The sequence below is a fragment of the Callithrix jacchus genome, chromosome 11, assembly GCF_049354715.1.
Source record: "Callithrix jacchus isolate 240 chromosome 11, calJac240_pri, whole genome shotgun sequence".
In the NCBI taxonomy this organism is placed as follows: Eukaryota; Metazoa; Chordata; class Mammalia; order Primates; family Cebidae; genus Callithrix; species Callithrix jacchus.
Genome location: NC_133512.1, coordinates 104,557,879 through 104,582,039, shown reverse-complemented (window position 1 = coordinate 104,582,039; position 24,161 = coordinate 104,557,879). Strand labels below are relative to the sequence as shown.

The window sequence follows — 24,161 nt, the reverse complement described above, 5'->3', positions numbered from 1 at the left end:
CCTCTAGGAGCAGGATGATCACAGCCCCGATGATGCTCACCAGCTCCCCCACCAGCCTGATGATATCTTCACGTGTCTTGTAGGCCTCCTATTTGGGGAAATTCAGAAGAAGTGCTTTCTGATGGGCAGAGAGTCAAATCCTTTTGTGCAAATGATCGAAAGCTGCTAAGGTCCATCCAAAATAAATGGAAGCTCCGCTTTCCACCAGCGTCACCCCACCCCCATTGTACTCGCCATTGTGGGCAACTCTGTGACCAGGACAGGAGTCTATGTATCCAAGGTTTAATGTATGTCACATATGCCAATGTCTTGCTCTACCATCTAGCAAAATCGCCTTTTCTATAGATGCTGTAAGCAGTAATTTGTGATGTATATACTGAGAAGCTGAGAACACATTTCAGAGCATCAAATGAGCCAACAGGAAGAGGGATTAATGGCTTGGGATGGTTTCAGCTATGTGGAAAGTCCAGCTTTTCCAATCTCGTCATGGTTCCCAGTGAGAAGAATACACTGTAAACATATAACAGGATTCAGGTTCCTTCACGGGCCCAGAATCTGCTACCTTTAGTGAGACCTTGAACCAGTCATGGCAAATCTCTTAACTTGAGGTTTCTCATCTGTAAGATGGAGACTATAGTGCTTACCTCCCAGAGTCATTGTGAAGCTTACATTAATGATATGTTTACATAAACTTTACAAACCATAAAGCACTATAGATATATTCACTGTGGTTTTATTATGATTTGATATTACAGAAAAGAGCAGAGAAGGGGCTAGAGACACTATTAGGAAGGATCCCTGTCTATCCTGAGCAACAATTGTAGAAGGTATAGTCCACAGTACAAGGTGAAATGAAGACCACCCTACTTCAATGCATGTTACTTCACAGTGAAACTTATGCAATATCACAGATGTAGTGATGAAATCCTGCGTTAATTCTCCTTATCTCTTTGAAGTTATGAGCTAACTTAAAAACATAATAAAAACTGGATGCCTTCTTTCTAGAAAACTGTCTTCACCTATAGACAATTCCCACATGATATTGCACAAATAATTTTAACACATGCAAGCAGCCTTTTGACTTTTGGGAGCTCTGTTGTCCAAGGTCACACCTCCAAATTGTGCACCCAAGAAAGGAGTTGAGAGTCCCCTGGGGCCAGCAGGAAAGCTGATGATTTGAGCTAGGGAGAACGTGATCCCTCATTAGCATAAGAAACAGCAATTACCCTGCTCTGCTAATCAGCTGGAGCCTGTAAGCATCTCTCCAGATGCTAATGCAGCAGCACACTCACCTGTCCAGTGAGAGGCAGCACTTTTAACAGGGAACCGGGAGAAACTAAGACGCAAGCTTCTGTCTGCGTGTCTGGGGAACTCTGTGGTCTAACCACCTGCGACCAGACGTCAGTAAACACTTCTATTTATTTATTTATGTCTTTATTTGGCTTAAAAAATTGTATGCTCTGTAAACTTTTCTGACGTTTATATCTTTTGAGAAACTGGTAAATTTTATTTGATCATATAATAGAAAATTTCTTTTTTTACTTGCTTCCAAAAAATTTAAGAGTTTTTATTTTTTTAATGCCCTCAGCTCTAGCAACTATCTTTGAATTCCTATCTGCTCTCCTAAAATCCTGTTCATGGACTGTGTTCTTTTTCTTTATCTTAATGTTTCCATAGCATCTGTCTTTTATTGCAAAACACGCCAACTCCTTCAGAGTCAGGTAGTGAGTAGGAGGGTAAATAACAAATACATTACTTTAGAAACAAAATAACATTAAATATAGAAATAACTGCATCCATGCCATATAGGCGTCTGTAAAAAAATTATTTTTATTTTAAAAATATTGTGTCTTGATTCAATATGTCTGAAAAAAATGCTACCACTCTTTTCTTGGCTCAAGAAGAAAAAGACTACACGTAAGTTGGCGAGGACGGCTGTGAAGACAGAGCGCCCCTAGAAGCCAGCCAGGGAGTAGCAGCAGCCATTCCTTCAGGAGACAAAAATGTGAAACCCCTCTAATGCTGGGGACACTTTTGGTCACCAGACTCTCCTGCTGGGGCTTCCTCTCACCAGTTCAACAGATTCCTTTACAAGTAGGTTTTCCCCTTCCCAAATTCACTAATGAGTAACGGAGGTGTTCAGAAACCCCCATTTTTTGCCTCTGCACTGCCAGGGATCTGACTGCCCTAGAGTAGCTGCCTCCAGCACTGTCCCCAGTGTCCTCACCCTTAAACCAGGCTGCAAAGTGCCACGGACCCCTGAGAGCACCCTTTGTTGCTGCTCTCCAAGACCAGAATGCAAACCCTTCTGTAAAAGTTTGTTTGCTTTGCTTTATACACGACTCTCTCTGGAAAACAAAAATAATACATGTGTGTAAAAGTCACAATAAAAGTAACGATAATATTGGGCTTTTAAAGCACTTTGATTTTCTTTAGATTTCCAGGGGAGCTCCAGTGTTTCACACTGATATATAATGTTAGCTCTTGCTTTAGAATAGAAACTCTTTGCAAAGTTAAGGAAGATTTCAGTATTTCAGAAATGGAAAGGAGCATTAAATAGAAGTGAAAATAGGCTCCCCTTTTAATTAACCACAGTTGCACCCCTAAAATTAAACCCTAGCCCAAACTGGTAATGAATGTTTCTTTTAATTTTTAGAATTTCATTCTTGCGGAGTTGCATTCAAGATTTTTCTTCTAGATGGAGATGCTGATTCACTCTCTATCTAGATTTAAGGTCCTTATGAAAATGTTTCTGCCTAATTTTCCAGGTGCCGTGGTTCATGCCTGTAATCCCAGCACTTTGGGAGGCTGAGGCGGGAAGATCACCTGAGATCAGGAGTTCAAGACCAACCTGACCAACAAGGAGAAACCCCGTCTCTATTAAAAATTCAAAATTAGGTGGGCATGGTGGTACAGGACAATCACTTGAACCTGGGATGTGGAGGTTGTGGTGAGCTAAGATCACACCATTACATTCTAGCCTGAGCAACAAGAGCGAAACTGTCTCAAAAAACAATACTATAGAAAATATTGTTGCCTAATTATGCTTGGTGAAGTAAATTATCAGGGCACCGATTCCCCAGTCCTGCTCGTTCAGTTCCCAATTCTCTCTGGCATGCTCTCCTTTTCCCCGGTTAACAGAACTACTGCCTTAGGTCAAACCCATGCCATCTATCATCTAGCTTACCCTACATCTATTTCCCCTCTTTCAACCCACACCCCACAATGCTTCTGAATTGATCTTTCTAAAATGCGGATAACATCCTGAGGCAAGTTCTTAATGACTTACAAAGAGACTTAGACTCCCACACAATAATATTGGGTGACTTTAACACTCCACTGTCAATATTAGACAGATCAACCAGACAGAAAATTAACAAGGATATCCAGGGCTTGAACTCAGACCTGGAACAAGCAAACCTGATAAACATTTACAGAACTCTCCACCCCAAATCCACAGAATATACATTATTCTCAGCACCCCATCACACCTACTCTAAAATTGACCACATAATTGGAAGTAAAGCACTCCTCAGCAAATGCAAGCAAAACACAACTGAAATCATAACAAACAGTCTCTCAGACCATAGTGCAATCAAGTTAGAACTCAGAATTCAGAAACTAACCCAGAACTGCACAGCTTCATGGAAACTGAACAACTGGCTCTTGAATGTTGACTGGATAAACAATGAAATGAAGGCAGAAATAAAGAAGTTCTTTGAAACCAACAAGAACGAAGACACAACATACCAGAATCTCTGGGACACATTTAAAGCAGTCTCCAGAGGAAAATATATAGCAATAAGTGCCCACATGAGAAGAGTGGAGAGATCCAAAATTGACACCCTATGATCAAAATTGAAAGAGCTAGAGGAGCAAGATAAAAAAAACTCAAAACCCAGCAGAAGACAAGAAATAACTAAGATCAGAGCAGAACTGAAGGAGATAGAGACACAAAAAACCCTTCAAAAAATCAATTAATCCAAGAGCTGTTTTTTTTAAAAGACCAACAAAATAGACAGACCACTAGCCAGACTGATAAAAAAGAAAAGAGAGAACAACCAAATAGATGCAATAATAAACGATAAAGGGGAAATCACCACAGATTCCACAGAAATTCAAACCATCATCAGAGAATATTACAAACAACTCTATGCACATAAACTAGTAAACCTGGAAGAAATGGATAAATTCCTGGACTCCTGTGTCCTCCCAAGCCTAAACCAGGAGGAAGCTGAAACTATGAATAGACCAATAACAAGGTCAGAAGTCGAGGCAGCGATTAAGAGCCTACCACACAAAAAAAGCCCCGGTCCAGACGAGTTCACAGCCAAATTCTACCAGACACACAAAGAGGAGCTGGTACCATTCCTTCTGAAACTATTACAGATAATCCAAAAAGAGGGAATCCTTCCCAAATGATTTTACGAGACCAACATCATTCTGATACCAAAACCCGGCAGAGACTCAACAAGAAAAGAAAACTTCAGGCCAATATCCATGATGAACATAGATGCAAAAATCTTCAATAAAATATTGGCAAGCTGACTGCAACAGCAAATCAAAAAACTTATTCACCATGATCAAGTAGGATTCATCCCGGGGATGCAAGGCTGGTTCAACATATGCAAGTCTATAAATGTAATTCACCACATAAACAGAACCAAAAACAAAAACCACATGATTATCTCAATTGACGCAGAGAAGGCATTTGACAAAATTCAACAGCCCTTTATGCTAAAAACCCTCAATAAACTTGGTATCGATGGAACGTATCTCAAAGTAATAAAAGCTATTTATGACAAACCAACAGCCAATATCATACTGAATGGGCAAAAACTGGAAGCATTCCCTTTGAAATCCGGCACTAGACAAGGATGCCCTCTCTCACCACTCCTATTCTATATAGTACTGGAAGTTCTAGCCAGAGCAATCAGGCAAGAAAAAGAAATAAAGGGTATTCAAATAGGAAAGGTGGAAGCCAAATTGTCTCTATTTGCAGACGACATGATAGTATACCTAGAAGACCCCATTGCCTCAGCCCAAAAACTCCTGAAACTGATAAGCAACTTCAGCAAAGTCTCAGGATATAAAATCAATGTGCAAAAATCACAAGCATTCATCTACACCAATAACAGACTTAAAGAAAGCCAAATCAAGAGCGAACTGCCATTCACAATTGCTACAAAAAAAATAAAATACCTTGGAATACAACTCACAAGGAATGTAAGAGACCTCTTCAAGGAGAACTACAAGCCACTGCTCAACGAAACCAGAGAGGACACAAACAGATGGAGAAACATTCCATGTTCATGGTTAGGAAGAATTAATATCGGGAAAATGGCTATACTGCCCAAAGTAATTTACAGAATCAACGCTATCCCCATCAAGCTACCATTGACTTTCTTCACAGAACTGGAAAAAACCACCATGAACTTCATATGGAACCAAAAGAGAGCCCGCATAGCCAAGTCAATTCTAAGCAAAAAGAACACAGCGGGGGGCATCATACTACCGGATTTCAAACTATACTACAAGGCTACAGTAATCAAAACAGCACAGTACTAGTACCAAAACAGAGATATAGACGAATGGAACAAAACAGAGGCATCGGAGGCAACACAACATATCTGCTACTATATAATCTTCGATAAACCTGACAAAAACAAGCAATGGGGAAAGGATTCCCTGTTCAATAAATGGTGTCGGGAAAACTGGCTTAGCCATGTGCAGAAAGCAGAAACTGGACCCCTTCCTGACACCTTACACTAAAATTAACTCCAGATGGATTAAAGACTTAAACATAAGACCTGGCACCATAAAAACCCTTGAAGAAAATCTAGGCAAACCATTCAGGACATAGGAGTAGGCAAGGACTTCATGACCAAAACACCAAAAGCATGGGCAACAAAAGCCAAAATAGACAAATGGGACCTAATCAAACTCCACAGCTTCTGCACATCAAAAGAAACAGTCACTAGAGTGAATCGGCAACCAACAGAATGGGAAAAAATTTTTGCAGTCTACCCATCTGACAAAGGGCTGATATCCAGAATTTACAAAGAATTTGAACAGATTTACAGGAAAAAAACAAACAAGCCCATTCAAAAATGGGCAAAGGATATGAACAGACACTTTACAAAAGAAGACATACATGAGGCCAACAAACATATGAAAAAATGCTCATCATCACTGGTCATCAGAGAGATGCAAATCAAAACCACATTGAGATACCATCTCACGCCAGTTAGAATGGCGATCATTAAAAAATCTGGAGACAACAGATGCTGGAGAGGATGTGGAGAAATAGGAACACTTTTACACTGCTGGTGGGAGTGTGAATTGGTTCAACCATTGTGGAAGACAGTGTGGTGATTCCTCAAGGCCTTAGAAATAGAAATTCCAATTGACCCAGCAATCCCATTATGGGGTATATATCCAAAGAACTATAAATCCTTCTACTATAAGGACACATGCACACAAATGTTCACTGCAGCACTGTTTACAATAGCAAAGACCTGGAACCAACCCAAATGCCCATCCATGGCAGACTGGATTGGGAAAATGTGGCACATATACACCATGGAATATTATGCAGCCATCAAAAATGATGAGTTCATGTCGTTTGTAGGGACATGGATGAATCTGCAGAACATCATTCTCAGCAAACTGACACAAGAACAGAAAATGAAATACCGCATATTCTCACTCATAGGTGGGTGATGAAAAATGAGAACAAATAGACACAGGGAAGGGAGTACCAAACACTGGGGTCTATTGTGGGGAAGAGGGGAGGGACAGCGGGGGTAGCGGGGAGCTGGGGAGTGATAGCCTGGGGAGAAATGCCAAATGTGGGTGAAGGGGAGGAAGGCAGCAAAACACACTGCTATGTTTGTACCTATGCAAATGTCTTGCTTGTTCTGCACACATACCCCAAAACCTAAAATGCAATTAAAAAAAAAAATCCTGAGGCTGCTCTGCTTAACATCGTTCCTAGCTCCCCAAGGCCTTCAGAATAGAAATGCAGGAGAGGTGGCAGTGGAGGGTGCTCCTTAATCTTTATCGTTGTAGAAATTCATTAGATAATGTCTAAATTTGATTGACAACTGGAGATAGAAGCATTTGATTCAAGGGATGCAGAGGTGATGACAGCAAGAGCTAAAAGGAGTAAAAAACTGGTTGTCCCCCATGAGTAAGACATGGGTGAGGAGGCGGGGCTGTCCAGGACGCAGTTGCTCTCTATTAGTTCTGCCATTTGATTTGTAAGTCATGTGCATGATGGACATCATTTTCTTTGAATTAGGAAAGCTCACTATGAGATAAGAATTGAAAAAGTAAAACCAGAGTACCAAACAAGATATACAAAACCTCGCTGCTATGGCCCCTGCCTTGTGTCCTCATACCCGTGTGAGCTCCGGCCACGTTGAGCTATTGGGGTTCTGAGTTGCTAAGTCAGGTCCCTGCACAGCCTGTGCCACTTTCTCAGAATGCCTTCCTCTACCAATTGGCCTGGCTCAACCTCACCGATGCCTCAAGACTCAGGTCAGTCCAACACTCCTCTTGGGCCTCTTTTCCTGCCCCTCCATGCCCAGCTCAGGTCTCCCGGCACATGGGGGGCTTCTGTGGATTGACAGCCCTCTCCCAGTACACTGAAAGTGTCTGGGTGCTCCATGTCTTACCAGTAGTCTTAGAGCTCCCTGAGGGCAGGGATGCCTCCCTCCTACTTTTTATCCACAAATGTACAATGTGGTAGGCACTCAACTGGTAAAAAAAAAAAAAAAAAAAAAGGAAAGAAGGAAGGAGGAAAAGGAGAGAAGAGACAGCAGGTGCAAGCTGAGCATTGCCTAAGAGATGCAGAAGGTTAGTAAGGAGGAGAGGGAGTGGGATGTAGAGACCAATCTGTAGCCATAAGAGGAAAAGGATGACAACTAAATGGAAATGATGTCATCCTTTTCTGAAATTTCTAGATTCCTAGATCAAGGTCACCCAAGCAGGCCTGGCTAACAATGCACAGGGAAAATACTCCAATCCACTCCTTTAAAAATAAGTATCATCTAACAATGACTGGAAGTTTTCAGTTCACAACATGGCTTGCAATATAAGGAGTTGTCAACAACCAAATCCCCTATGCAGGCTGGCATGTATACTTCACTAAGAATTGGCCTAATGAGATTTGCTCTCACTTCCCAAATGGATGAGTTCACTGCCTTGAAAGAAATGTCCAGAAGGAGTGGGCATAGCAGTACCTGGGGCACTGCTGGGTCATAAGGAAAGGATGTGCAACACAGGCCACCCCAGTGGGAAGTGGGAAGGCCCCAGAACCAGTTGTCAAGCCCAGCTCTAGATCTTTTTCCTCCCCATGATCCCAGACTTGCAAAGGAGTGAAGTTCTCAGAGAAACCTCTACTAGCTCATAAGAGCTTCTCCAATTCCCTAACTGGGCATGAGTTCCTAACCAGGACTGCCACCAGAATCAACTGGAAAGTCTTTGTCACAACACACATGTCCAGGCCAACGCTGGGATATTTTGGATTAAGGACCTGGCATTTTCTTTTTCTTTTTGTTTCTTTTTTTGAGATGGAGTTTCACTCTTGTTGCCCAGGCTGGAGCACAATGGCATGATCTCGGCTCCCTGCAACCTCTGCCTCCTGGGTTCAAGTGATTCTCCTGCCTCAGCCTCCCAAGTAGCTGGGATTACAGGCATGCACCACTACACCTGGCTGATTTCGTATTTTAGTAGAGACAGGCTTTCACTACGTGGGTCAGGCTGGTCTCGAACTCCTGACCTCAGGTGATCCACCCACCTCAGCCTCCCAAAGTGCTGGGATTACAGGCATGAGAGACCATGCCCTGCTATTTTCTCGAAAAGTTCTATAGATGTTTTGGACATGTACCCCAAGTTGAGAACCACTGGGCCATAAAGAGAGAGAGAGAGAGAGCTGGTTCCCATGTAAGTTAAGCTGCCTTCCAAGGGTGAATTTCATGTCTCAGTCTCTGTATTTTCTCAGGAGGATTGGCTTGGGAAATTACCTCTTTCTTCTCAAGAGTCTTTACTCATTCTCACAGAATTATGACTTGCTCTATATGCCAGTAGGTTAAGCCCATCAAAAAATAGTGCCAATGATCAAAACTAGAGAATAGCCAGTAAGTCAGTATCTGGGAATGGGAATCCTCTTCAATCTGATCTCCTCCTACAGCACTTCTCAAGTGCTCATCTTGACAGGGGAAGATGAGATGTGTAGATAAAAGTGAGTGTGGCAAGCCCCGGCTAGCCAAGAGAGAAGACTGGGGTCTAGCCCATCGCTCTGCAGGGACAAGTGGACTTGTCTGGTGTTTAAAGGTGAGGATTCTGAAGGGAAGCAGCCCTGCAGTCCAATCCCAGTGCTACCCTTGCTAGCTGAGTGTCTTTGCCAAAGTGTTCAACCTCTCTTGACCTCAGACTCACCATCTTTAAAGTGGTGATGACTGTATTCACTTGTTAGGTAAATAATCTTCATTCCATGAAGATTAAAGATAGAATAATGCTTTGCCACTCAAAACATGGTCCACAGAATCACAACACTGGCCTCCCCTGGCAGCTTGCTGGAAATGCCAAGTCTCAGGTCCCACCCAGCCTTACACAATTCACATTTACTAAAGCCTCAAAAACACCGATGGATGCATGTGAAGGGCACATGATAAGCGCTCAGTGGATGTTACTTCTACCTACCGGGCTTCCTGGTTCTCCTCATCTCTTTCCCTGTCTTTAATGTGCTGTGCTTGCTCCACCGTGGGTTGGTTAGGACCCCTGAACAGAGGTGTATAGAGCTGGCAATCAGTCGCTTTTCAAATAGCGGTGGTGCTTTGGGTTGTGCAGAACTACGAGGGATGATGATGTGTAGACAAATAGATCCCACTGACTGTGACAGGCAGATGATTTTTAAAAGACGGAAACACAGTCGGGATGACTTTTGCCTTCAACAAGTCCTGATGCCAATCCCTTCCCTCCATCTCCCCACTGCATTCCTAGGCCAATCTGCCATTATCTTCTGCTTGCTAAACTCTAATAGCCTCCTGACTGGTCTCCCCGTGTCCTTCCTACCACCCCACACGTCTGTTATTCACCATGCAAGCAAAGTAATTTTTCTAAAACAAAAATTACCCGTAAGTCTCCCCCTGTCAAATCCTTCTGACTTCCCATTACCCTGAGGATAAAGAGTGAAATCCTCAACATGGCCTTTAAGGCTCTACCTGGACAACCTCACCTGGAGGCACCCACCGCAGCCCTCTGTGCTCTAGAGAGCCTTCTTTCATTCCCAGACCTCGATGAGGTTCTTCCTGCCTTGAGGCCTTGAATATGCATTCTCTCTGTCTAGAACTCTCTTTTCACACTGAATTCATACTTAGATCTGAGCTCAGTCATCTTTCTCAGAAGCAGTCTCTGGCCTCCCAGATGGACCAGACCCCTGTTACAAGTTTTTTTCCCACTCTGTGCTTTTCTCATCATAAGAAAAAAAAATAACGTTGATGCCAACAGTCATAGACTGTAATGAAATATCTATTTGCATGATCATTTGATTAATATCAACCCAGCCAGAAACACCAGGAAAGCAGAGATCATGAGTGTTCTGCTCAGACTATGATTGTTGAACTTCCAATACCTGACATAGTTGTTTAGCCTCTATGCGGCTCTCAATAATAATTTATTTAATGAATGGATTAGCAAAACATTTCTTGGAAAGAGAAAAGCAAAGGAGGGCTCAAGAGATTATTTTTCAAAGTGAAAAGGGAGACATGACGAGAAATTAGAACCCCCTGCTGAACAGTGCTCCAGGAATCTCAGTGACCAGAGTGGTGGACCTAGGACCGGAAAGGCGGAGCTACATGGACCTCAAAGATGGAAGCCAGGGGTTCTCAACCCTGGCAGAACATTTGACTCACTCAAAGAGTCTCTTAAAAATACCAAGGCCAGAGCCTCAGCTTCAGACATTCTAACTTATTAGGTCTAGGGTGTAGCCTAGGAGCCAGTCATTTTACTAGCTTTTTTACTAGGTTTCTAATGCGCAGTCTGGGTTTAAAATCACAGATCTAACAGGAAGTGGGATTTTCCTGAGGACACACAACTGTTAAATTTCAGAGTTAGGGCTAAAACCGACACTGCTGGACTTCTGGACTTTGAACTTTTTGCTCACCTGGAAACTTAAGAGAACTTTTACTGTAGTGCATGCTGCTTTAGCTAAACCAAGTAGAAACATAACGGAGATAAGAAGTTAACTCAAATTAATAGAGTTCTGGGCAATCTCTGGTGAAACAGAACTTTTATGGCTGAACAATGAGGGATCTTAGGGTTACTAAGATAGCCTCCCCAATTGGATAGAGATAAACTAACTCCAGGTTTACATACATCCGTTTTCGCATAGTTTTTGCTGCCTTATACAGAGGAATTTGGTTTTTTTTCACCTGTTCTGAGATGCTGCTCTTGCACTGCTCCCATAAAACCCCGGATGTTAAACTAGAAAGGATCTTAGGGGTCATGGAGCCCAGTGATTTCCACAGATCCCAAGAGATCTGCAGAGGAAGTCCTGAAGTAACTGAGATCCCTGTGATCCCAGAGTTATTAATATAATTGGACGGTAAAGTATTCATTCATCTAAGAAGACGCTCCACCGGCTAACAAATATGTCAACAATGCATGCCTCAAATCAAGACACTGTATTTGTGCATTTTCATTTTTTCTAAGACTTTCAAGTAAGAAAACAGTAGGAAAAAAAACGTGAATTTCCTATTATTTAGCAAATCTGGTGTATTGTGAAAACAGAATCTTTCAAATCATGGTGATAAGTTTAGAAGCCCCTGATCTAATCCACATGGGCTTACTACTGAAGAAGAATATAGTCATCCCATAAATCAGGTCCGGGGCTCACAGCATAGGGACGTTGCACTAGTGTTCTTTGTTATCGAACCCCTTCCAGCAGCATTCTTAATCCTCTTAACCACCCACTTCTCCACTGAGAAAAGAATGTCTGAAAGTCCAAAGTCTTCTATTTGAGCTGAAGTGGCTTTCACTGAAGCAGAAGGCAAAAGGGTAAAAATGCCAAGGAACAGGAAGGAAGGCAGAAGAGAGAAAAAAAGAATGATGGGTCAGGTGTTCAGCTATAATTATGCTTCTGAGTCCTGACACAAAGGAGGAGATCTTTTAAATATAGACTATCTGGATCAAAGAAACTTGTTTGTACATAACTAGCCTTGTCCCAAGGAGAAAGAGACACACAGGAAGGAGATTTCTGGTCATCAATGGCTCAGCATTGTCCACCTTTTAACCCAGAATACTGTCTACATTCAAAATGCAGAAAATCTCCAAATAAGTTTGAGACAAAGGAAGGTTGGAAAAGACGTATCTGAGTAAATAGCGCCAGGAGCATCGGAAAAGTCCAGCCACCCTCAACGTGTTTGTGTGTACACATTTTCTCAATTTTTAATCACTCCTCCCTCTACTTGCCATCTCCTAACTGTCCTTATCTCCCTCATGTCCTATGCCAGGGACAGCTTTTGTGCCCAGACTGAGATGCATGGAGCACAGCCTCTCTGAGTGTCTCTAACACACTCAGGCTTGTCTTCCCCAGGAAGCAACCCTACCTGGTGAGAGGCAGTGGCTCTGGACACATGACACACTGCACATATATATAGAAAGGCAATTCTAGAACCAGGAGAGGTGAAGTGTCTCTACTTAGCATGGGTTTCATTGGGTATCTTTGCCCTGTTCTTTCTCTGTGCATACCACTGTCTTTGGTCTAAACCAACTCAAGATTTTTGCTTCTTGGCTATAGAAAGTTTATATTCTTTTTCTGACCCAAACTACCTCTCTTCCTAGTCCAGGTTGAGCTATACCTGTAGCTGCCCCTTCCTGCATCAAGATAATCTTCAGTCACTCAGCTCTCACTTGCTTTGCAAAATTCTTTTTCCTGGTCTTTTGCTTTCTGCCTATGTACCTAATCACCTTCTGTGTATTTTCGGCTCACCAGGACAAAAGTTTTAGTAATCCACAAAGAGTCAACTCCCAAATGTAGCTATATTTGTTAATTATATATGTTCAGAAGTGCTCATTAGAGTTTACCCTTTCTGTTGCAAAAAAAAGGGGGTTACTTTCTTCAACAGCAGATTTCTATATTTACTCTGTACCTCTAATCATTCCTCTTCCTCACACCAGGTTTCCCTTGGCCACCACAACACAGGATGGCAACCCTACATAACATAAATGGAACCTCAGAGAGTATTTATTTCAACCTGATACCCAATCCAGACATCTTTCTGCAGAGTGTCTGACAGGCAGATGGCTGACCCATTATTCCCATAGGCTCATATAGACCACGCACAGAAGAGGATGCAGGCCAGCAGGGCCATCCATGTTGCCCCCAACACAGCAGAAATAGACTCAGAAATTGACTTGGAGCAATTTTTCTCCTTTCAAGCAATAGAGTTTACCTTAAACATCCCACTACAAAAGCCTGATACTTTTTGTAAATTACCAAAAAATTTCACAAATGCACAGGCTTACTCATTCCAAGTACTCTTTCAAAGTTTGTCTGAGAAAATCCACAGATCCCTGGACAAACGTTCTTGTACTTATTAAAGCCCATCTCTGGCCTCCTGGTCTCCTGTCTAATTTCGACCTGGGTGTTCAGGAGGCTACACCTGTTGGAACCCAGAGAGTGGTGTCATCCCTGAGTAGCATCACTTCCTTTCCAGCACCATCACCCCCATGATGCAATTCCCTTTCATCCCCTTCTGAGAAGAACAATCACCTGTAGTAGTTTTTGCTGGAGGATAGTGATGTCTCGAGAATTAGTGCGGTTGCCACCACAGAACTTAAGGGGGCGGTAGACGCAGCACATGGTGAAGCAGATCATGTAGAGCAGGTACAAGGCAGCCAGGACGCAGAAGTATGGCCGCCCGTACTTGCTCCACTTGAAGTTCACCAGCTCCTTCACTGGGGTCTGTTCCAGAATCTGACGAGCCTGCCATAAAAGTGGAGTGAAACTTGGGGTGAACAACGCAGAAGGGTGTTGTTTTTTTTACTGTGTACCAGAAGAGGCAGGACAGTAAGCATCACTCATTCAGCTCATCAGTCACCTCTTTGATGGACAAATAGTATATGTCTTGTATATGCTGGGCCTTGTGCTATTGACACAGATAGACGATTATAGCAGTAAACACAAGACACCATAGCACCACAGAGGATTTAAAGGATGAACAGTAGTTGGTTGAGTAAAGGGAGAGTTAGGAAAGATCATGCCATAAGGTAGCAGCAGTTGTAAGGTCAGGAAGCTCTGAGAACCCATTGCCCATTTGCAGCTGAGGTGTGGTTGGGGAGAAGAGAGAATCTACTGGGAGTGGTGAGCAAAAATGATAATGACTGAGGTAGAAAAGGGTGTCATGCATCAAAAACGCCAAGGTAGGAAGTTTGCATTTTTTTGTTTTTTCTAAATATAACAGAAAGCAATTGGGGAATTCAAGCACAGAAGTAGTCAGATTTGTTCTAGAAGTATTGCTGGGCTAGAAAGAAGCAATGGAGGTTACAGGCAATAGGATGTGGCAGGGTGGGATGATGCTCTGATATAAGCAATCGGTGAGATGCTAAAGATACACAGGAGAGGGGATGATGGCCAGAAAGAGACATCTGAGAGATTAGAAAGAGGCAGATTCAAAGCACAATAGAGTGGCCATTAACAGCAAGAATACCTTTTCTATGGAAGCTGGAGGGGAGGAGAGGGACAGTGGCAGTTTCCAGACATGCCTGGCCGTTTAGGGCAGGAAGCTAAAGGACCCCCAGCCAGAAAGCCTCGATTTTTATCCTAAGGCAGGGTTCTAGGTCTTCAAAACTACAGCTGAAGATAGTGAGGGATGTGAAATAGAGCTAGAGAGGAAGATTTAGGGAGGAAAAAAGCAACTGACCCAAGACAGGTATGAAACCTGCTGGAGAATATTGAGAATAGCTTAAATCAAAGACCAAGGATATGTAGTGGTGAAATCCACATGGGATTGTGCTTTTCATTCCTGCTCAAAGTTAATCTGTTTCCAGGGATAATCTCTGAGGAAGATCTCACAAACTGGCCACTCGCCTTTTCTTCTATTCATTAGTATTAAGTCATCATATTTTCTGGCTCTGTAAGGGTTCCTGGGAGACTGTCATGTGGCAAATAAAGAGCATAAACCACATCCTGCCACTCTCATGGAGCATCCTGAAACCTGGAGGTCTTTTCTCCTCTCTACTGCAATCTTCAACAAATTTTCCTTTCCCTTACATCACTCAACCCAGCGTTACTGAATGGCCTATATGTTGCTCCCTCTCTAAAAAGCTCTTTTTCTTTCCTCATCTTCCTGGTGACTCCCAATTCTTCCTTGAAGATCCAGCCTCAGCATTTAATCTGTGACATCTTCTCTGGTCTGTCCAAGCCAAGTTAACTCGACCTCAATGTGGCTGTCTGTATGCATGGTACACACCATTATTATGGCATATGTCCTACTCTGTTACAATTATTCAGGACAAGGATTGAGAATTGAGGAAGTCAATGAACAGAAACTGTGTTTTATTTATTTCTGTATTGTTGGTTTCTTGTGCAGTGCCTGACATACAGCAGGTGTTCAATATGCTTGCATTAGTCCATTCTCACATTACTATAAAGAACTACCTGACACTGGGTAATTTATAAATAAAAAAGGTTTAATTGGCTCATGGTTCTGCAGGCTGTACAGGTTCTGGGGAGGTCCGAGGAAACATACAATCATGGCAAAAGGCCTAGGAGAAGCAGGTACATCTTACATGGCTGGGGCAGGAGGAAGAGAGAGAGAGCAAGGGGAGGTGCCACACACTTTTAAACAACCAGATCTTGTGAAAACTCAAGAGAACATCAAGAGGGACGTCTGTCCCCATGATGCAGTCGCCTCTCACCAGGCCCCTTCTCCAACACTGGGGATTACAATTAGACATGAAATTTTTGCATTTAGACAAAAATGCAAACCGTATCAGTGCTGATCCAGTGAATGAATATGAGAAAACCACTCTGATTTGGAGTTTCTCATCTGAAATGTTAGGATGAGAAAGGTAGGCAGAAGGGACTGCAGCTAAGCAGAGAGACAGGGGATTCAGGATAAGAATGTGCATTGGACTTTTCCCCAGGTCCCAGGAGACTGTGTTAATCTCCACCTATTCTAAGGCTGGGAAGTGCCTTGGGCCCAGGATCTTAGGTGGACAGACTTTGCACAAGCACTAAATTCCCTCACACGGCAGCCCTGGTTCTCCTTGGCATCCATACCTCTCGTTTATCCGAGGAGACCACAAGCTCTAGGAAGGACAGCTCCTCTCCCCAGGAGTCAATCTCCGTGAGGTCATAGAGAATGGAGGTCAGAGGTCCATATGACCACTGGATGTGCTTCCGCTTCTGCATCAGGTGCTGGAACATCTGAGAGACCACCGGGATGGGTCAGGGTTCAATGTGTGAGAAGGTGGTCTAGAGGAACAACTCCACTGGACGGAGCCAGTTGCCCACCCCTTGAAACAGTCAGACAGTGTGGAATTAGCAAACCTCTGTATCTGTAAGCTTCCCTTTTGTCATCTTTCTTGCTCCAAAACCCCAGAGAGCTCAGAAAGAAGAAAATAGGCAAACAAAGCTAGAGCTGTGGGTTACTACAGCACACGCATTAAGGTGAGGTTCTCAAATCCCCTTGAGTCGAGGAACTTGAGGCTGAAGATTTCAGTGATGGAAGAGGAAGCAAGGGACCACCATCTCTTTGGGGAGTGTGGGGAAAAGGGATTTTAAAAAAAGGTAGGTCCTTCACCTCTGCTTCTCCCATGGCCAGCGGGGTAGGTTGAGGGTCATTAGAAAGACACCTCAGGGATGGGGAGTGTGTCTCACCACAGTGTTACCCTCCACTCCAGCCAGCTTGAAGGGGGTGAGACCCTGATGATTGGGCACGAGGTCCAGGGGCTGCAGGTGGTCCCCATGTCCATCATAGGACAGCAGCAGGTTGTACATCTGGCAGGCAAAGGTTTTGTTGGGCTGGAGGATGAGGATGTGTAACACTGTGTTTCCTGGGGAAGATGCAGTGTATCATGTGGGCACTGGCCTAATGTCCCTGATGATGTTCCCATCCCCACTCTGGGGTCTTCCTGAAGGTCCCAGCCCCTCTCTTCACCCTGCCCCTCACTCCCTGCAGCATCCCAGCTTCCCTCCCCATCCCGGCTCTTACCCAGGGAGTCCTGGGCCCGGATGTCGGCTCCATGCTCAATGAGCAGCCGCACGATCTCCTCACTGTTCACACAGGCAGCAAAGGACAAAGGGTGCTCCCCTGGGGACACAGAGAGATCCATGGCAGGAGAGTGCAGGATGGCAGGATGGGGTGGGCAGTCTATCCCAAGTAATGCCCTCCTCCTCTTCCCCTACATCTCAGCTCTGGGCTTCGGGGGACACTCTTCCAACAGAGCCAGAGGAAGGATCATGGAGGGAATTAGCCTCTGGCTTAATTAAGCCCTAGAAGGGCTGCCCCTCCCAGCTGCCCAACAGACAGAGCTGAAGGCAGGACCCTCCTGCCCTGGCCTCCCTCTGCCTTGCCTGCCTCTCCAGCTGCCCCTCCTCCAAGCCCAGCCCTGCTCTCACCAAAGTAGATGAGGTTGCGGGGACTATAGCGGAAGGCAGTGCCTGTGGCTCTGGCAGAGACACTGGCCCTGCGGGAGAGCAGGGCTCGGACCAGGTTCACGTTCTGGTTCACAACAGCGATGTGTAGTGCAGTCTGACCTGGTCCAGAGACAGCTGTCATCAGGGGTCTGCCTCTGTCCCCAGTTCTCTCGGGGACACAGCATCCCCCACCATTCCTCTCAGGAGGTTCCTGGTGGATCTTTGCATAGACTTCTGCCCTGGGCTCGGGAGGGTGGCCTGGGACTGACAACGGTTCACTCCTCAGGCTGCCCTGCTCATGGTACCCACCCCTCAGCTACTGGGCACCAGCAGGGGATTGCTGCAAATATAGTCATTCTCATGTTGCTAAGAGAGAAAGAAACTGAGATAGGTCCTGCAGGGACTGTGGGAGGATGGAGAGGAAATGCTAAAGGAAGCCATGGATAGCTAAAAGCCAAGATCAGGCCCTTTGCATTTCTCCCAACTCAACGGAGCCTGTCCTCCTGACCCTCCATCACCGCATCCCACCCCATCCTTCAGAGGCCAGTTTTAAGAGACAACAGCACACCCTCCATCTCAAAGGTTTCTGCCTTGAATTACTGTGTGGCCTCCTTACCTGCAAAAGCCTCACATGTGGTGGGCTCAAAGACCAGCTCTGGGGCAGCCTCCATCAGCACCAAGGCCACCTCCAAGTTGTCATAGAGGGCTGCTATGTGCAGAGCCGTCTCCCCCAGGGCTCCTGGAGTGGAGTAAGACAGGAATGTTAGACAATTCCCAGGCTCCCTTGAGGAAGGGGCCTCAGGGTCCAGAGAGACCCTCCAAGGCCCCATTTCACAAGCTTAAAGTCCTGGGGAGGAGGGGTAGGTGCTTCTGCCCCCACCTCCATCCCATGAAATCCAGATCCCACCTCTTTGTCGAAGGTCACAGGTGCGGTCCAGTAGAAGTTGCCTAAGAACAGACAGGTCATTTTCCTTGGCTGCTCGAAGCAGTGGAGACTCTAGAATCCTGGGGAAATGTGAACGTGCGTTTGGAAGAGACAGTCAGAGCAGAACAAGGCCAAGAGCAAAGAGGATCTGAGACATTCTCTAAGACCAACGTGATGCACACAGTGTGCAGAACACCGGAAAGAAATGCCTACTGGACTCGAATGACCCAGGGTGGACTTGGGCAAGGCTCAGCCCCAAAGCCTTCCTTACAATTCACATCATGGTGATTCTCCTGTGAGGGTGGACCCTGAAGCTCTGCTGGAGGGGGATAGTTCATGGAAGGGCCTAGAACAGGAGGGAAGAGAACCTGTGGTCTGGAAAGAGTGGTCTGAGACTCTCTGAGAAGAGGAGGACCCTAGGAGTGGCTGAATTCACCTAACCTGAGTAACTGTCTCAGATCCTGGATAGTTGAAGAGTGAGACGGAGGGCACTTCCACCTGCGGTCCCCCTACTTCTGGGACTGCTGGACCTGCTGTCTCTAAACAAGGGGAGTTTGGGGGAAAACAACAGAGAGGGAGGAGGAATCGACCAACTGTTAGATCTTTCTCAGACCTTTTCAAATTTGTGAAATTCGTGAGCCACTGAAGTTCTGACTATTCCCTCAAGCTTTGTTTGTTTGTCTGAGAGAGTCTTGCTCTGTCGCCCGGGCTGGAGTGCAAGCAATGCAATCTCAGCTCACTGCAGTCTCTGCCTCCCAGGTTCAAGTAATTCTCATGCCTCAGTTTCCTAAGTAGCTGGGATTACAGGTGCACACCACCATGCCTGGCTAATTTTTTGTATTTTCAGTAGAGACAGGCTTTTGTCAAGTTGGCCAGGCTGGTCTCAAAATCCTGAGCTCAGGCAATCCCCCCGCCTTGGCCTCCCAAAGTGCTGGGATTACACTGCACCCGGCCTCTTCAGGCTATTTAGATACAGGTCCCCGCAGAAGGTGGAGAGTCATGTGGTGAGGTAAAGGATATTGTTTCTTCTGCATTGTACCCTTAGATGCAAGGGTCTAAACAGCTTGTTTATTTGGGTGTCTCAAGGCAAAGCAGGTTAGGATATTCATTCTACATGACCTCTGTTAATCTTCATTTCTACCATACCCAGATTCAAACCCAACGAGAGATAAAGTTGGAGCCTCTCTGACTAGACATATGCAAGTATTGGCCCCAGTGGGAAATGCAGGGTCTGGAGGGGAAGAACAGAAAGGACAGGCCAAGGAGTGGCTGCTCTGAGGTCCCCTGCCTCCAAATTTCTCTCTTCCAATAGCCCCAGGAGCCAGGGTGAATAAGTGTTTTTATTTAAAGAAGTGTTTGACCTAAAGGTGGGGCCTGGGTTTCCATGTTCAGGCAGCTCCCCTAGGAGGGGCCGTTGTGAGGAGTCAGTTCCCTGCCCCGTCTCACCCAGGAAATCAGTCCCAGGGAGCCCAGTGTTCCTGACCAGCCCAGAGTGGTCAGGGCTGGGATTGCAAATTCACCCCCATCCTGAAGCCACTGCACAAAGAAAGTCCTTGCCTCCCTAGCACTCTAGCCCCACTGCCTCTCTGCAGAGGGTCCAGGTTTGGGCTGGAAGCCCCCTTTCTCAGAGACCCAGGGGTCTCACTCTCAAGCAGGAAGCTCAAAGATTCCACTTCAGCAATGGGGTAGGGGAGGTGCCAGTGTGAGGGCTCAGAGGCACTTGGGACCAGGCCCAATGCAAACTGCAAATGCTGGACCCCTTGTTCAAAATTAATAAGAATTTCAGGCCTGGCGCGGTGGCTCACACCTATAATCCCAGCACTTTGGGAGGCTGAGATGGGCAGATCACTTGACGTCGGGAGTTCAAGACCAATCTGACCAACATGGAGAAACCCTGGCTCTACCAAAAATAAAAAATTAGCCAGGCATGGTGGCACATGCCTGTAATCCCAGCTACTCAGAAAACTTGCTTGAACCAAGGAGGCGGAGGTTGCAGTGAGCCGAGATCGCATCATTGCACTCCAGACTGGGCAACTAGAGTGAAACTCTGTCTCAAAAAAAAAGAAAAGAATTTCAGGATAAGGACATAGAACTAAGCACAAGACTCTTCTGGAACACAGGGGAGCCATTTGTGGCTGCTAATGTCTACTTTACCAACCTCACTCCTCAAATAGCAATTTTTGTAAAAGGAAAAGGGATGAAAGGCAGGTCCACAAAAGGCTAAAGGCAAAAGGCAAGCCACAGAACCCCTGGAGGCAGAGGCTGCCTGTGGGATTCATCCCTGCCCCAGCTGCTCTTCCTGGGACTGGACCATAGGGCTAAGCCATGAAATGATCTGCCTGCCGGTGCGCTAGCCCTGCCAGCTCTGAGAGCTCTCCAGTCCCATTCAGTCTTTGCGTCCTTGGGATCAAGCACCCCTCTGCACACAGTAGACTCCATAAAAGGCAGATGGACTGAACTCAGCACCCTCCAGTGCCACCTGAGCAGCCCTCCTCAGCTGGTCAGCACCCTGAGATACACCAAACAAAGTTCTCCCCTTTCCCACACAATCCACTTTCATTCAAATGAATGTTGATTCCTTATTGTTCTTCCGCCACTCACAGGAGCACAATCCTCCACCAGCAGCCTGCTTTTACCTGTCCTCCCCATTCCACACACCCTGGCTCCTTCCCTCTGGTCCTTTTTGGTCTGCTCACTCCCCTTGCTGTCATTCTGCCTTTGTCCTTAGGTCTACCCTCAAGATTTTCCTGTGTGGCCCAAAGCCACATCCTCCACCACCACTAAAAGAAGCCAGCTGGGATTCTGTAATTGGTGGTGGTGGGGGGGTGCTGGAAGGAAAGGGTGTGTCCGAGTGACTGGCCCTGAATTCTAGGGTGCTCTATCCAGGAAGCATACCCAGGTGTGTCAGAGGGTCTGAGGATTGTGGCGGGAGGGACATGGATCCCTTGGGAAGCCTACCTCTTCTGCTGTAGCATGTGAAGCTTGTCCAGGTGCTGGTCCCAGTCTTCTTCTCTGACCAGAAAGGAAGACAGAAGTTTCTGGAGTTGGCTCCTGGGCCCTTCTGCCTTAGGTAGAAAACCTCCCATGTCTTCTCTTTGCAGGCACTGGCAGATTATAGAAATGTGGCAAAAGAAACAGGTCTAGGATGACAGCAGTTGAACAAGAGATGGGGTCTGTTTGGAGCTGGGACAGGAGTTTATCTCCTGTGTGACTTGTATATGCAGCATGCAGCTTGTGTGTGTGTGTGTGTGTGTGTGCACGAGTGCATGCAGTATGTGGGTTGTGAGGTGTGTGCATGCACAGTGTGTGTCTGTGGGTGTGTGGGTGCAGTGTGTGGTTGTGATGTGCTGTGTATGCATGCAGGTGCGCTGAGGAGACTGACCATCCTGCCTGGGGAGAAGTGCTTTTCCTGGAGAGGGAGGAGCTGATTGCAGAGCGGAGCCCCAGGGCCACAGAACCACCCAGGAGGAGAAAAGGAGGAGGGGAAGGTTCCTCACTGTGGACTGGGACTGCTGAGACCTGAGAAGTTGAGGGGTGGGGCAAAAGAGCTTGGAAAAGGAAAAGGGATGGAAGGCAGGTCCACAATCAAGGTGGGCAGATCATTGGATGAAGGAGAGGAGGAAGTAAAGACCTTCAGCTCAAGAATCAGGCAAAGCCTGGTTCAAATCCTGAGTCTTATCCCTTACAGTTAGGTAAGCTTTCTGAGCCTCAGTTCCTAACCTGTGAAACTGGGGTAACAGCTATGCTGTCTCATGGGAGCATCTGGAAAGCATGTGTCACAAGCATGCAATCACTGCTGATCCTCCTTCCACAAGTGGGCCCAAGAGACTCCCGGGCTGCTTCTCAGAGCTTCCCATTTATGTGTTTCGTGGTCATCTCCAGGGTTCCTGGCCCCCTACCCCTTCCCAGACCAACCGCTCCTTGTGAGAAGTCCTCATGACCTTGACTGGCCAGCTTCCTGGAGTGTGCCTGAGCAGGTTCTCCTATACCTGGAGATAAAAGTAAGAGGAGTCCTGAGGTCCCCAAGTTTCTATAGACGTTGAACAGCAGAAACTGAGCAAAGGTAGATGACAAAGATATCGTGATTCTATGTTTGGGACTATTCAGGAATGAAAGACCAAGAGGAGTGAGTAATGTTGCGGTATTTTATTAAGTAGTTTCCCTTACCCACAGTTTCACTCTCTGAGTGTTCAGTTAGCTAAAGTCAGCCACAGTTGGAAAATAGATGAGTGCAGTGCCATAACATATTTCGAGAGAGAGAGAGAAAGAGAACATTCACATAACCTTTATTACAGGATATTTATCATAATTTTCTATCTTCTTTATTGTTGTTAAACTCTTCTTTTTTTCAGATAGAGTTTCACTTTTATCACCCAGACTGGAGTGCAATGGCACAATCTTGGCTCACTGCAACCTCCGGCTCCCAAGCTCAATACTATTCTCCTGCCTCTGCCTCCTGAGTAGCTGAGATTACAGATGCCCACTACCACGCCTGGCTAATTTTTGTATTTTTAATAGAGACAGGGTTTCACCATGTTGGTCAGGCTGGTCTCAAACCCCTGACCTCAGGTGATCCACCTGCCTTAGCCTCCCAAAGTGCTGGGATTACAGATGTGAGCCACCGCACCTGGCCTAAACTCTTAACTGTGCCTAATTTGCAAATTAAACTTCATCACATGTATGTATGTATGTGTAGAAAGAAAGACAGTATATACAGGATTTAGTCCTATCCACAGTTCCATAGTTCCACAGTTCCTGGCCTCCACTGGAGGATGTTGGAATGTGTCCCCTGAGGATAAGAGGGGACTGCTGTATATTGTAGCTCGTGTTGTATATGTTCTTGTTGTTTTCAAAGATGTACATCAATATTATTGAATTGCATTCACTCAATAGACCTATAGGTAAATGGGAACAAGGAAGAATTCTCTGTGTGAGAATTCGTGGATGTGCTGGCTCCAAACCTCACGGTTAGCGGTGAGATTGGAACAAATTTTGAAGGTGGAATCTCAGCTCCAAACCACTCTCCAGACCTTGTTGCTTCTTAGGAACCTTTTGGCTTGTTGTCACACTGGCCTCCTCCCTCTGGGGGTCTTGAGGAGTGGGGACTGCCCCCTTCTTTTGTTGTAAGAAAGAGAGATCTGCTCCAGAGATTGTCAGGACAGACAGAAACACCTTTAGAGAAGGACAAGAATTGAAAGGAAAATAAATAAGGAAAGTCAGAGGAGCCAATATCCATTGATGTTTCAAAAAGGAGAAAATAAGAAAATCTGGACCTTTTTCTTATTAACAGCCAAAAGGAAAAGTTAAAAACAATACGGGGGAATTATGTTCTCACTGGGAGTGGGGAGGGCTCAACTTGTGGGACATTCTTCTGCCTCGCTGGGGGTGAGGGCCTTGTGGAGTGACTTCCAGTCTAAGGAGATGGAGGGAGCGATAAGCATGAGGTGGGGGTTGTAGATGCCTTGATAAGCGAGGCAGGCCAGGAAAGGAGCACCTGCCAAGGAAACTGCAACCCATAAAGCTGGTCCTGGGCGCGGGGGCAGGGGTAGGGGCCAGCAGGGAACGAGGCAGGGGAGGAGGCTGGCC

At 45.6% G+C, this 24,161-nt stretch overlaps 1 protein-coding gene across 1 annotated transcript in view; it reads right to left on the bottom strand.

Moving 5' to 3' along the window:
* TRPV5 (transient receptor potential cation channel subfamily V member 5) overlaps positions 1 to 21,954 on the bottom strand; it is a 34,373-nt gene extending 12,419 nt beyond the window's left edge. Inside the window, exons 1-9 of the mRNA XM_078343588.1 lie at positions 21,534 to 21,954; positions 18,558 to 18,655; positions 18,267 to 18,389; positions 17,633 to 17,770; positions 17,226 to 17,324; positions 16,892 to 17,067; positions 16,292 to 16,438; positions 13,781 to 13,993; positions 2 to 88 (exon numbers count right to left, since the gene is read on the bottom strand). Of these exons, the coding sequence (XP_078199714.1) occupies positions 2 to 88; positions 13,781 to 13,993; positions 16,292 to 16,438; positions 16,892 to 17,067; positions 17,226 to 17,324; positions 17,633 to 17,770; positions 18,267 to 18,389; positions 18,558 to 18,655; positions 21,534 to 21,661 (1,209 nt within the window). The 5' untranslated portion in view covers positions 21,662 to 21,954. The remainder of the gene's footprint in view (position 1; positions 89 to 13,780; positions 13,994 to 16,291; positions 16,439 to 16,891; positions 17,068 to 17,225; positions 17,325 to 17,632; positions 17,771 to 18,266; positions 18,390 to 18,557; positions 18,656 to 21,533) is intronic.
* Between the last annotated feature and the right edge of the window lie 2,207 nt (positions 21,955 to 24,161).